Source organism: Hylobates moloch, unplaced genomic scaffold, assembly GCF_009828535.3.
Source record: "Hylobates moloch isolate HMO894 unplaced genomic scaffold, HMol_V3 SCAFFOLD_15, whole genome shotgun sequence".
Taxonomy (NCBI): domain Eukaryota; kingdom Metazoa; phylum Chordata; class Mammalia; order Primates; family Hylobatidae; genus Hylobates; species Hylobates moloch.
In genome coordinates this window covers 61,280,187-61,293,233 of record NW_026652290.1, presented here as the reverse complement: position 1 = coordinate 61,293,233, position 13,047 = coordinate 61,280,187, and the positions used below count along the sequence as shown (strand labels likewise).

The window sequence follows — 13,047 nt, the reverse complement described above, 5'->3', positions numbered from 1 at the left end:
ATGGCCATAATCAAAAAATAAATAAAAAATAGATTTAGTGGGGATGTGGTGAAAAGGAAACACTTTTACACTACTGGTGAAAATGTAAACTAGTATAACTACTATGGAAAACAGTGTGGAGATTCCTTAAAGAACTAAAAGTGGAACTACCATTTGATCCAGCAATCCCACTACTGGGTATCTACCGAGATGAAAAGAAGTCATTATACGAAAAAGATACTTGCCCATACATGTTTGCAGCAGCACAATTCGCAATTGCAAAAATATGGAACCAACCAGCCCAAATGCCCATCAATCAACAAGTGAATAAAGAAATTGTGGTAAATATATACCATGGAATACTACTCAGCCATAAAAAAGGAATGAAATAATGGCATTCACAGCAATTTAGATGGAATTGCAGACCATTATTCTAAGTGAAGTAGCTCAGGAATGGAAAACCAGACACTGTATGTTCTCACTCATAAGTGGGAGTTTGATGTGAGGATGCAAAGGCTTAAGAATGATACAATGGACTTCGGGGACTCAGAGGAAAGGGTGGGAGGGGGGTGAGGGATAAAAGACTACAGATAGGATACAGTGAATACTGCTCGGGTGATGGGTGCACCAAAATCTCAGAAATCACCACTAATGAACTTATTCATGTAACCAAACACCACCTGTTTCCCCAAAAACCTATGGAAATAAAAAACAAAAATAAAATCAAAAAATAAGTAAACATCCTGAAACATAAAATAAACTACTATCCTCCAAAAAAAAGAAAGAAAATCATTCTGAATTTATAGGTGATGGGAATTAGTTTTTAAATGGTACAATGTGCAGATCATTGGATTGACAACATCAACTAAGCTTTGGTAAATGATGAAAACCTATAAATCCTCATTGTTTGACACAGAGAAAGATCCAATCTCAGATTGCATCCTCTGAAATCTTATGTTGTTGTGGTTGCCTGGCTCATTTTTAAACAATTGGACTTTTTAAAGCAGTAAGGGATGACAACTAAAATAAATTCGTAAATCCTAAATTTACCATTTCTTGGGAGAAAATGATGTACATTAGCAGAGGAATAGCCAAATTAAAAGACCGAGCATCCAAATGTGTTAGCATGAAGATGTTGATGAACTTTTTCACTCCTTTTCTAAAAGTTATAGAGCATTATGTTGCATCAGCTGACATGTTATCTCTGGAACCACCATACTGGATATGTGCACAAAAGGAGGTCCCTTGGGGAGCCTGTTGAGGTGGTTTACTTACTTTATAACTAAGGAAAATTTAACAAAAATTTAACTAAAAGGGCTAAGGAGGGGGTCATTTCCTTAAGCTAATAATGTAGCTTGAACATCAAAATTTTAATTTATTGTGATACCAGAGATCTTTTGAAACAGAACATACATAGATTTTTAGAAGAACTAGCTAACAGTCTTAACTAGAAACTGAAGAAGTGAAAGGATAATGTTAGGAGGTCTCTCAAAGACTTTAAATATGTGAAGACTAACCTAGACCTGTGGGCAGGGTGGAGGTGAAGTCACCTTGTTAAAATATATGACATCAAGAATGTGCTGAGAGTATAAGGTCTATTTTAGAAATATCTTTATAATCATAGAAATGAAGCACAGAATATAACAGAACAACAAAAAAAGATAAGTCCTATTATAAATGTTAAAAGCAGATTCATTGGTACACCAGCCTAATTAACCAATTAGATTACTGTAAATTACAAAGGTAATTATATATATATTTTATCATGAAAATTCCCTGAGTTGAATTAATGTAATAGTAAGGGACATTCTTCTCCAGACATCCCTTCATCAGACACACACACAAAATTACTATTAAATTACAATTCATTAAACTCTATCTAAAAAGGATTGTCTGTTGGGATGCTCCACTGCATATTTTAAGATGCCCAACATGTTCCAACTTACCCTGTGTGATAGGTAAGGGTGGAGGCCATGAGACATGCCTCTTATTATAGGTGACAGGCTGGCCCTCTGGTCAAATAATTCTGAGCCTGTTTTTAACGTGAGTAATGGCATTAAAAACTACAAGTTTGAGTTGTACTAAGTTTGAAACTTTCTGGCGCGTATTTTGTATTCAAGTTTTAAAGTCTGATTGAAATGTACTATCATGCAAATAAGCTATAATTTTTTTAAATGCCATCCTTTTTAATAGCAACCTAAGGCAAATTTAAGAAGTATTATAATTCTGAAAATGCTAATTCACCCTTGTAAACGATCTCTGAAAAATAAAAATTTATGCCAGTTGAAAAGGTAACTAAATAGTTGCCTCCATGAGTAAAGGCAGACTAGACAAAAAAATGAGGAAAAACTAGAATCCACAAAAATGATAGTATATATTCAAATAGTAGATTAAGATCTGTGAATAATTGCTACAAATTTGATGTTGTAGCTTTATGAATAGAACCATGGGCCTAAACTACAAACAAGAATGATTACACAAAATAAATCACATTGTAAAAAAGAATTTAAATTAATATACGAATATTTGATTCCACACATCAGTTACAATTATTATTAGAACTAATGCAACTTCAATTCCACAGATGACTAATAATTATTCTTTTTATCACAAGTATACTAAGTTTTTCTAGGCATATAGTACCTTTTAAGCCTATCAGCAAAGCTAAAGCATTTGTCATTATCTTGTAATCAGTGTACACTAATTATTATGTTCTGAATCTACCCATTCAATACTTAGATCACTTGTCTAGGCCTTAACACTATTGTCCAATAGAACTGTCTGAGATGGAAATGTTCTGTATCTGTACTGTCCAATATGATAACATGTGGCTATTGAACACTTAAATGCGGGTAGTGCAACTGAAGAACTGAATTTTTTATTTTATTTAATTATTCAGTCACATATGACTAGTGGCTACCATAGTAAACAGCACAGCTTACAGGGTTCAAAAAGTAAGACTAAATATCTTGTTATGATAGGTCTAACTGTATGTAGTTGGCTTGTTGATTTGCATAAGCAATGATATTCACAAATGCTTACAAGAGTAGTATGCCAAAATGTCTTTTGCCCTGTGGTTTCATCTTCACTCAAAAATATTATTAAATCTATGCCAGCAAACATCTACTACAACATTCAGACAACTTCAAACAAAAAAATACAATATGAAAAGATTTTTATTAGTGTTTGTATGTCAGTACAACTATACTGATTAATACTGATTAATGAGCCTGGTGGCCTGTGTCAATCTGTCTAATGTTAGCTCTAGAACAACTAGAATTCAAACTATGAAATAACCACTGCTAAAAAAGTTTTTGTCCATTACCTAACATAACACAAGAATACCAATTACTACATAGTTTTCAGCTCCATTGGTTAAACACTGCAAAGGCTTGTCAAATCATTTTACCTGACAGACATATTTGTTCTTCCATTTGCTCAGCACACACCGACTGTTTTGCATCAGCTCCTGAAGTACAACAGAAAAAAAGAGAGCGTAGTTGGCTATACACATTGTCATTATCAGTTAAAGTGCCTCTGATTTGCAAGCAAAAAAAGATCAACATGCCACACAAAGATGCAACTGTTTTGGAACTCATCACTGGACAAAAGCAAAGCTATCATCACCATGAGAGTTGATCCTTTATGAAAATTAAAGCTGTTGAAAGATGTTTTAAAAACAGATTTGTTTGTTGCCATTTTTGAAACTTTTTGAAAGATACCTCCAACTCTTTGAGCGAGTCTCGGAGTTTTTCTGGGCGTCTGTTTTTGAGCGTCCAAGGATAATCTCGTGCTGGCAAATAAAACATGTACTACAGTTAGTTAAACAAGATTTAAAAAGGAAATTCTGCTTAGCAGTGTGCCTTAGGAAGATTAAAATAAAACACCTCTATAATCGAGAGGAAGTGGGCTTCATTTCCATCATCAAATGACAGCCTTATGAAAGCCTTTGTCATAGGAACAGTATTTTTACCACAAAACAATCTCCCTAATCATAATTTTACGATGACAACCAACAAGGCTTGGAGAATCCCTGGGAAAGTCTGCTAGGCTTGTGAATCTAGTAATTCATGGTAAATGATGTACTCTTTACTAACTTTTTCATGTAAATAATTAAATGTTCAATCCAAAAGAAATTCCAAATTCTACAAGTAACCTACTCAGATCTAAAAAAAAAAATAAATTATCATGAGTAAACGAATATAATGAGCAAAGAAATAAAATGAAAAGAAATAAAAAATAAAACTGTACGTAAAAATATATGAAGTTAAGCATTAAAGCTCCACATTGGAAAAATCATCTGAGGGAAATCCAAGTTTTAACAGATTAGGCCCTAATAGTGCTCTTTTTAATTTTGAAACAGTTATCTTTAAAGTATACACCACAATTGAATGATAAGCCTTCGTTTTGCTTTAAATAAATTTAATTGAAAGATAAAATTATTTAGTAGAGTCATCATGTTAGCCTAAAATAAATTAAAAATAGTTCTGTTTAAAATAATTTAAAAACGTTAAACATGTCTATTTTATCAGAAAAATGAATTCATCTTTGGATTATCCTCAGTAATAATTCTAAACAAGAGTTATATGTGTATTTGTGCTTATATGTGTGTTGTACGTACATATACATATATATAGTATACACAGATACTTAAATTTGAGAGTATAATTGCTATACATCTTATTTCAGCAAATGAATTTGGGTCTATAAACAATTTTGATGTAGAACGTATATGCAAATTTTTAAATCTGTGTTGCAGCTACTAATACATTATTTTTTAAAATTAAATGTCAGTTCAACCATTTAAAATACAAGAGAACAAATAGGATTTTCAGCTCTAGCTATAATCCAAAAAAATCTTAATGTATGTTTAATTCTATGTCATTAAAACCATATTACATTGTCGCCATAATATATACAACACACTTATATACTGGAGATCAGAAAAGACTAGAGTGAATAAAATGCTAATATTGATATTACAAATATTATTTTCTTAAAAATGGGTAAGACATGTTAACAATTTAGGCAAAGTATGAATAATTAAATGTTACTATCAGAATTTAAGCTTGGTATAATTATCCTACATATAATAACTAATATATAGTTCATTATGAAAGTTTATGTCTATATAAACATATATTTTATCAAAATTGAATAGAGATTTCAACGACCTAAATTAGAAAGGCCTGACAAATACAATTGTTACTCATATGTTTATATTCCTAAGTAATAGGAATTTAAGAAATTTGGAGGGAATAATGTTTCCTCTTTGTTCCAGATGAATATTTTATAATACTGAACTTTCCAGTTTTATAATAATTCCAAAAAATATAAAGTAAGCTTACACTCTGCCAGCTTCTGCTTCTCTTCTAAGTCACCATGATCTGTCGCTGATATTGTGGCAGAAAGGATAGAAAGAAAAAAACAAAAGTAGAATTTATTTTTATTATAATGCCTTGTATTTTAATATGTACACGTATAAGTTATTATTAACATTACATGCATTATTGAGATTAATAAATTATGCTTAGGTTCTAAAAGGACAGTTGAAAAAAATGCCATAATTTGGATGTTTTCATTTCATAGAGATATTTCCTAAATTTGCAGTGAAAGGGCACAACAGGTGGATCAATATCCTGAGCTTCCAATCTGATCAGATAGGAAAGAGAACTGCAACAGAGCCCAGAACAGAAGCTGCTTCAGTCTGTCATCAGAACCATGAAGTCAGCCTATTAACCACTAAGCTAAGCACACAGGATGCTCACACAAGCCCACTTCAACAGAGACCAAAACAGGAAGTAACTCTAGCTAGAAAGACCTTTTGGCCCATCATAAAACTTCTGGGATTAGCAGGATTAATCAGATAAAGAAAATTGATCATTCACTCAGAAATGCCTATTTCAGATATCAGGCGAGGATCCAGGAGGCCAGCATCAGTAGGACCCATGCATTAACAATGCCCTCTACTGGGACACTGATAAATAAACGTGAATAGACTGCCCTATTATCAGCCTGATCAGCAGTAAAATGAAAATTTTCACATGTCTTTCTACAGCATTTTCTCAATACTACTTTATTTTATATAGAACAGATAGATATCAACCTCAGCATTTTTCTAAAGAACTGAAGGGACTTTTCTTAAAATTCTAGAATTTATCTAAAGCTCATAAGAAGAGAGCTTTCAATGGTCAGTATTTCAGGGTTTAGAATATTTAGTTAATAAAAATTAATTGCACAGAATAGGTACTTTACCTGGTGGATCTTTCTTGTCATAATACTGGTAGATCCCAATGTCTCTATCTATAGAAAGGAAGAAATAACATTAAATTATGATTTAAAATTCCCAGAGAATAAGAAGCCAAGCCATACTATATTAGGGGAAGGATAGGGAGAAAAGCAGAAACAGTCTCCTTATGTTACTAGAAATAAAATGGCTCAAAAGCATCTGGAGATGAGTTCATCTATTCTAGGGATATGCAGAAACTGGAAAGTTTATCAGTCTAATGAGAAAAGATTTACACAAAACTAGAATGGCATGAGAAAAAGATTAGTAAAGAACTGAAATCAAGAAAGATCAAGTTTTCTCTTTCACACATCCTCTGATATTTTTCACAGGGTGCTACCAAAAGGAACTGCCACTAAGCAATGCCAAATGAAATAAGTGGATGGAAGAAAATGCCCTGTTGGATTCTGAGCTGTGGTTTTCTTTTCTCCAATTTAGCTCGAGTCTAGTTCCTATCCTACGGCATTTGGGAGAAATCCGCAGAAGAGAAAGGGAAGATTAGAGGAAGGTTTGGATAAATTATTATCTGAAACTTGTTTAGACAGGGAAAACCCCTTCTAAACCTACTTCGGACACTTTGCTGGGGCTACCTAAGAAGCAAAGCTGGGCTTCCTAGATGTCAAGATTCATTTAACCAAGGAATTATTCCAATTTAAATATAAGAGAACAAAATAATTTTGTCCATTTTATTCATATCTATGAATAATAAAATATTTCTTTCATTGAAGGAACATTTGTTTTCTTCCATGCAAAATAATTCTCAGTTACTAACATAAGGATAAAGAGTATACAACTGTTTCTAAAGAGGTGGAAGCAGTACAGGCTGCCCCCTAGTGACTGACTGCTCCAGAGTTTCTCAAACCGAATGATAAACTTCAAAAAAAAGTATTACTGCTATAATTAGCTTTTCAAATATAGTCTTTCAAAATAGTCAATTGCGTGTACTTGTTAAAGCTCTATTTTATTCATCATGCCATTAGTAGAGGCATACAATTTTAAAGAATGCAGATTTATTGCGAAAAATCATGAGTAGGACTTCTTGGATACTGATATTTTATTTGTTGTCCTGGATGGTGATTTTATGGGTGTTTTCACATTCTGATGGTTCGCAACATAATCTTATGATCTTTACACTTTTCAGTACATACATTATACTTCAATAAAAAGGTTTTTTTTTAAATATAAGAACCACAGGCATTACATATGCAGACAATATCTCTATTAAAATATTCCACCCTATAATTTTACCCATCATTCCATACATCCAAATATATATCACAACTCTAGAACAGAACTATGAAGATCATAAAGAATCCTGAATTATTTGCACAAGTCTGACCTACTGCATCTGGCCCAGAATGGGACTGTCAAAACACAAGCAGAATAAGGAGAGCATCCAGTTAAGAAAACCTGCCCTACAATGGGTACCGGAGCTGGATAGGGAAGGTGTCCATTTAGAGAGTCAGCCTGACACGGTGTGTTAGAACTCCAGCAGGGTAAGAACACTCACATGAAGCAACAGCCTGGTGTAGGGTATTAGAGGCTAAACAAGGTAAGGAGGACATTTACATATGGGGGCAGCCCAACATGGTATATCAAATCCCACATAGGGTGAGAAGGGTATCCATACAGGGGAGGGAGTAGCCACAGAGATAGGGGATTGACTGCAAACAGGGTGACTGATAAGTCAATAAATAAAAAATAGGGGAGCTCCAGGTTTCCCATTGTCTGAGAAGAAAAATACAAATATGGAAAGGGAGAAAATTAGAATGAACCCTATGGTGGTAGATAGGAATGAGATGTATCAGTGTAAACTCATGGTTTCAATATAGAGAGATAGATACAGAAATAAATGTGGATGTAAATACGTGTGTATACATACATACATACATTCTGCAAGCTCTGTCCACTGAGAGGGCCTGGGAGCAGCAATACTCCAATAATAAATGCACCTAAAGCAGAACTTGGCTTCTAGACACGCTTGCCCTCTAAAAGGAACAAAGCTCCTTAGAGAAGTGACTGATTTCTAGGCTAGGGAAAGGAAATACAACATGAGTCTGGAACATTTGTTGTACCAGAAAGAATTAAAGTGCTCAGATTTTGACAGGGACATGTCAAAAAGACACAGAAGCCAGCTTGAAGAGGGTCCCTCTGGCCACATCAGGGACAATTTAAACATCAAAATAAATAATGAAATGAAATAAAATAATGATATGACTATATTATAACAACTCCATAAAGTGGAAAACTTGAGTCCACAGAGATAAAATAAATTGATCATATATAATAATACATTTAAAGCGTGATGAGGAACAGGATATTTACATAATTTCAAGGTACTTCCCTATGAAATACTTACTAATCACAAAGAAGAAAGTAACTTTGCAGTGGAGAAGCCTAGCAGACACTGTCTTATCAGGTAATCATGAATATCACCAGGAAAGGGACAAACTGAAATCATGCACCACCTGATAGGATGCATTGAAATGCATAACCTGAATCTAATTGTGAGGAAATTTCAAATATAACCAAATTTACAATCATCCTACACAATAACTGGCCTAATATCTTCAAAAATGTTAAGGTCATGAAAGTTTAAAAAAAAAGAAGAAGGATGAAGGACAACCCAGAATGAAGGACACTAAAGAAACATGATAACAATGCAATGTGTTACTGTGAACAAAATTCTTTTCCTAAAAAAAGAACAATGATGGGACAACTGGTGAACTGGTCCATCTAGACTGAAGTACATCATTGTTAATTTCCTGATTTCAATGGCTATACAGTAATGCAGGACAAAATCCTTTTTGTAGGACATATACATGAATGTATTTGGAGGTGATAAAGCATCAGGCTACAACTCTCAAATGGTTCAAGAAAAAAAATTCTCTGTACTGACAATTTTTCTATAAGGTTGTGATTATTTCAAACATTTAAAAAATAAACATCAAGCATAATGAGAGCACATTAACAGGGTTACTAATTTAGTCTAGATACCAGGAAAGACTTCTCTAAGTGACTTAATAAAGCTGAGCCCTAAAGAAGTAGAATTCATAAAAGGTTAAACAGAAGAATGTCCCAATAGAGAGAATGGGTAGGCCCTGCAAAAATGCAGTTGGGGTTGAAGACCATTCTCATGGGGCTACTGTGCACCACTGTATGATTCTTCTCTAAAAACCATACACTTACTCAGAATAGAAGGAACAGGGACAGAAAACTTGAGGACACATGGAGGGGCAGGGAAGGAATTTGTTGGGCATGAACAGAGGACGAGGGTTAAAAGGGGATCAAGATGGAATAGCTCAGACTTCCAACCATGGGGTCCAAGCTGGGTAGGAAGATAAGTGAAGAAGCCCCAATGGACTAGGAGAATGTCAAGCGATTAAAAGATTGACCATCTCGAAGCATAAAACCTAGATATATGAGAAAAAGGGAATAAGATAAAAAATGGGCAATTATGATTAAAGAAGAAAACATTTCAATTAAAGATTTCCACCAGCAGTAAAATAAGCCCACTTTAGGATTTCTTTTTTCTATTTTCTGAGATTTCTTTTACACTTTTGAATTTTGAATTTTTTCTGCAACGTATTTTTAATTTCCAAGAGACCTGTATAACTTCAAATGTTTTCTGAAGCTTCTGTTTTTGTTTCTTGCTTCATGGATTTAGTATTTTTCCTTAGGTCTCTGTTGTACTTTTTTTCCCCCTTCCTACATTATCTCTGTTTCTTCAGAGATCCATTCACCTATTCATTTTGTTTTCTTTCCTGTTGAAGATATTCCTCAAATATCTAGTGATCCTTCGTTCTCTGTTTGTATTTACAAGTGAGGCACTAAAAAACTGATTGGAAGTCCTGTGTACACAAATAAGCTTGCCAACTGGTGGGCTTCACTGATCAGCCAAGGACTGGGGTATTTCACCAAAGGACTCCCTCAAATGTCTATGTACATAGGTCTTCTTTCTAGGGTCATGCCGTCATTCCAGAAAGGAATATCTCAAGCTCCTTCTTTCTTGGAAAGTGTACAAATAGGTATGACATTCTCAGAACCAAGTGGGATTAAGAAGACCTCACCCATCAGTATGTAGGCTTCCTTCCATTTCATGCCTGTTTTCAGTTCAGCAGGTCTTCTTCCACTGCCCCTGGTGTTCCCAACTTTAGAGCCTCCTTAATTAAATATTTCCACAGTATGAAAGGTATCTCACAACTTTTTCTGCAAACTTTCATGTCCCTTTACTGTCACTCTCATGACATATACCATCTTCTACAATATCTGGCTCCTCAAATTTCTGTATCTTTCCAGAATTTTGAGTCATAAATTGGCTGTCATTGGAACTCTCCTCTGCAGGCAATTTATATTCAGGTTTTTCAGCTCTGCTAATTCCTCTTTCTCTCCCATCTTCCAAAATTTGTCCAATTTCAGTTGTCCCCTCTGTCGAAAGGGTTTATGCCTTCTTTATTTTTATTCCTTTATTGGCATCTTAGAAGAGTTTTAGGAGGAAGCAAACAAATGTTAAATCTACTTTAACTGAAATTTCAAATCTTTATACATTTTAAAGCAGATAAACTTGATGAAAACATCAGTGATCCTTAATTCTATATTTGATATGAAGAAACAATACTTTGTAAGGTAAATCATTTTCTTAGTAATGATGCTTAAAAGATATAAATAATATTCTTCTCCTAAATACAAATGTTACTTTGTATAAAGATTTTTTTAAAGATATTTCTTATAAAGTATACTGTATCTTATGTTAATAAGCATCGTTAAAACACACATATTATTCCCTCCCCAAAATTGTGAAAAACAAAGAACGTGAAAATAATCGTACATCTTAGCTATATGTTTGAAATGTTGTTTTAATATCAAATAGAAATGCCTTTACCATTAGCTATCCTGTACATATTTATGAATATAAATGTTATTATGAAGAATCCCAGAAAAAAAAATTGAACATGTGTGTATCTTTTTTTTTTTTTACAGTTCAATAAATTTTATTATTTATTTATTATTTTAGAGACAGGGTCTCACTCTGTCACCTGAGCTAGAGCATAGTGACACGATCTCGGCTCACTGCAGCATCAACCTCCCAGGCTCGTGTGTATCTTAAGAGAGAACAAACATTAAGCCAATAAGATTAATTTTCAAAACTGAAAACCTAACTCAAGCTGTAAATATTAAGTTAGTAAGAGTAATTAAAAGGAATTATTTTCCATTAACCAATTTTTCATTAAGAATAAAGAAAGAATGCAACTGCAGCTGGAGAATTCGGGCTCTTATTTATAATGGTGTAACATATTTGAAAAATATTGAAATTAATCCAGAGCTCATTTACCCGCAATGTGTAAGGTATTCTTCAAAGACCACAGGTGCAGTTCAGTCAAGCAGAAAGACATCTGATGGCAGAAGGAATCTCTGTCCTGTTTAAAAAATAATTAAAAAGAGGTGCCAATTAATTATCTTCTATTGCCAATAAAACCAAGATACCTTAGAAATAGTAAAAAGAATCATTCGCCACAACTGTTATTTGAAATATGGTCCATTAGAATAAACATGCTCTAGTGTATCCTTGGTTAACCATCCAGAAATAAACTCTAGAAAGAGGAAAAATATACTTCTTTTCCTGGATTTAGTATGTCATCACATTGAGAAATGTGGTAAGAAGAATATATATAGTATTTGGGTTTTCAATAGCATATGTTTGGTTAAGGCTCTGAGTATATTTAGAATTATTTAGTATTTAAGCATTTTTTTAAGTTTTATTTTAAGGAAAGGAAACATCTGTTGGTAGTTATTAAGTACGAGCACATTTTGTGGTGCATTTTTGGTATATAAAGCAAATATTTACAATATCCTACATACAAACAGGCTAATTAAAGTGGAATTTGCAAGGTAAATGGTATATAGTTACTATTATAAGAAACATAATTACTTAAAAGTAAACTCTGAAACCACATTAGCATTCAACTTAGTATGTTAATCTGCATGTCATGATGGATCCAGATATTTTATTCTATGGGGGTTTTTTTTGAAAAAATAAAATGGTAATAATATACATCCTGTCTTCCCCCTAGCAGGGGCTAGGGATGGACACAATGAATACTTTTTTTTTTTTTAATCAAGTACTACCTCATCGATTTAGACTGATTGGGAGAAGCCTAGTCTGCGTTAGAAAAAAGGTCAACATTTTACAAAAGTTTGAAAGGAATTTATATAATTTTCAAATGTCTGCTTGGAAATACATATAGTACTATACTGTATTTATGTTATACTACATATTAGAAATATATACAATAATTTAAACTATGGACATTTTCTTTATAGAATCATGAAAGAAATGTTCTTTCCAGTAAACTTCCAAATGACGAAGTTTGAAAAATATTTTAAGACATATTTTAATGGAGGAAAAATCCTTCAGCTTCTTTAACATTAGGAGTGACCAAAAATATTTCCCATAGTATCCATATGGGTGATAATCCAAAATAATTTCAGACATAGTACAAACTTCCTTGGCCCGCCCTTCATCCTTACATTTATTTGACCTCACTGCACTTACAATCAAGAAACAGATGAATGTTGAACTAATGAGATACAGTATGCTACGGACTGAAGTGGCAGAGTGAAAAATGTGGCAGCACACAAGAGGGGCCCAATCCTGCCTGAACAGCTGGGCTGTGAGAAAGCTCAGAGAAGTTGTGAAATGTTAGTGGGTCCTCAAAGGAGGACAGGATTTCACCAGATGATGATGATGATGATGATGATGATGATGATGATGATGATGATGA

General features: G+C 33.5%; 1 protein-coding gene across 2 annotated transcripts in view; it reads right to left on the bottom strand.

The window, feature by feature from the left end:
* The window catches only part of WDPCP (WD repeat containing planar cell polarity effector), a 496,574-nt gene that overhangs the window by 385,786 nt on the left and 97,741 nt on the right, over positions 1–13,047 (bottom strand). For both annotated transcript variants that reach the window (XM_032178078.2, XM_032178079.2), the window contains exons 2-6: positions 11,598–11,682; positions 6,235–6,282; positions 5,328–5,372; positions 3,702–3,772; positions 3,389–3,448 (exon numbers count right to left, since the gene is read on the bottom strand). In XM_032178078.2, the coding sequence (XP_032033969.1) occupies positions 3,389–3,448; positions 3,702–3,772; positions 5,328–5,372; positions 6,235–6,282; positions 11,598–11,682 (309 nt within the window). The remainder of the gene's footprint in view (positions 1–3,388; positions 3,449–3,701; positions 3,773–5,327; positions 5,373–6,234; positions 6,283–11,597; positions 11,683–13,047) is intronic.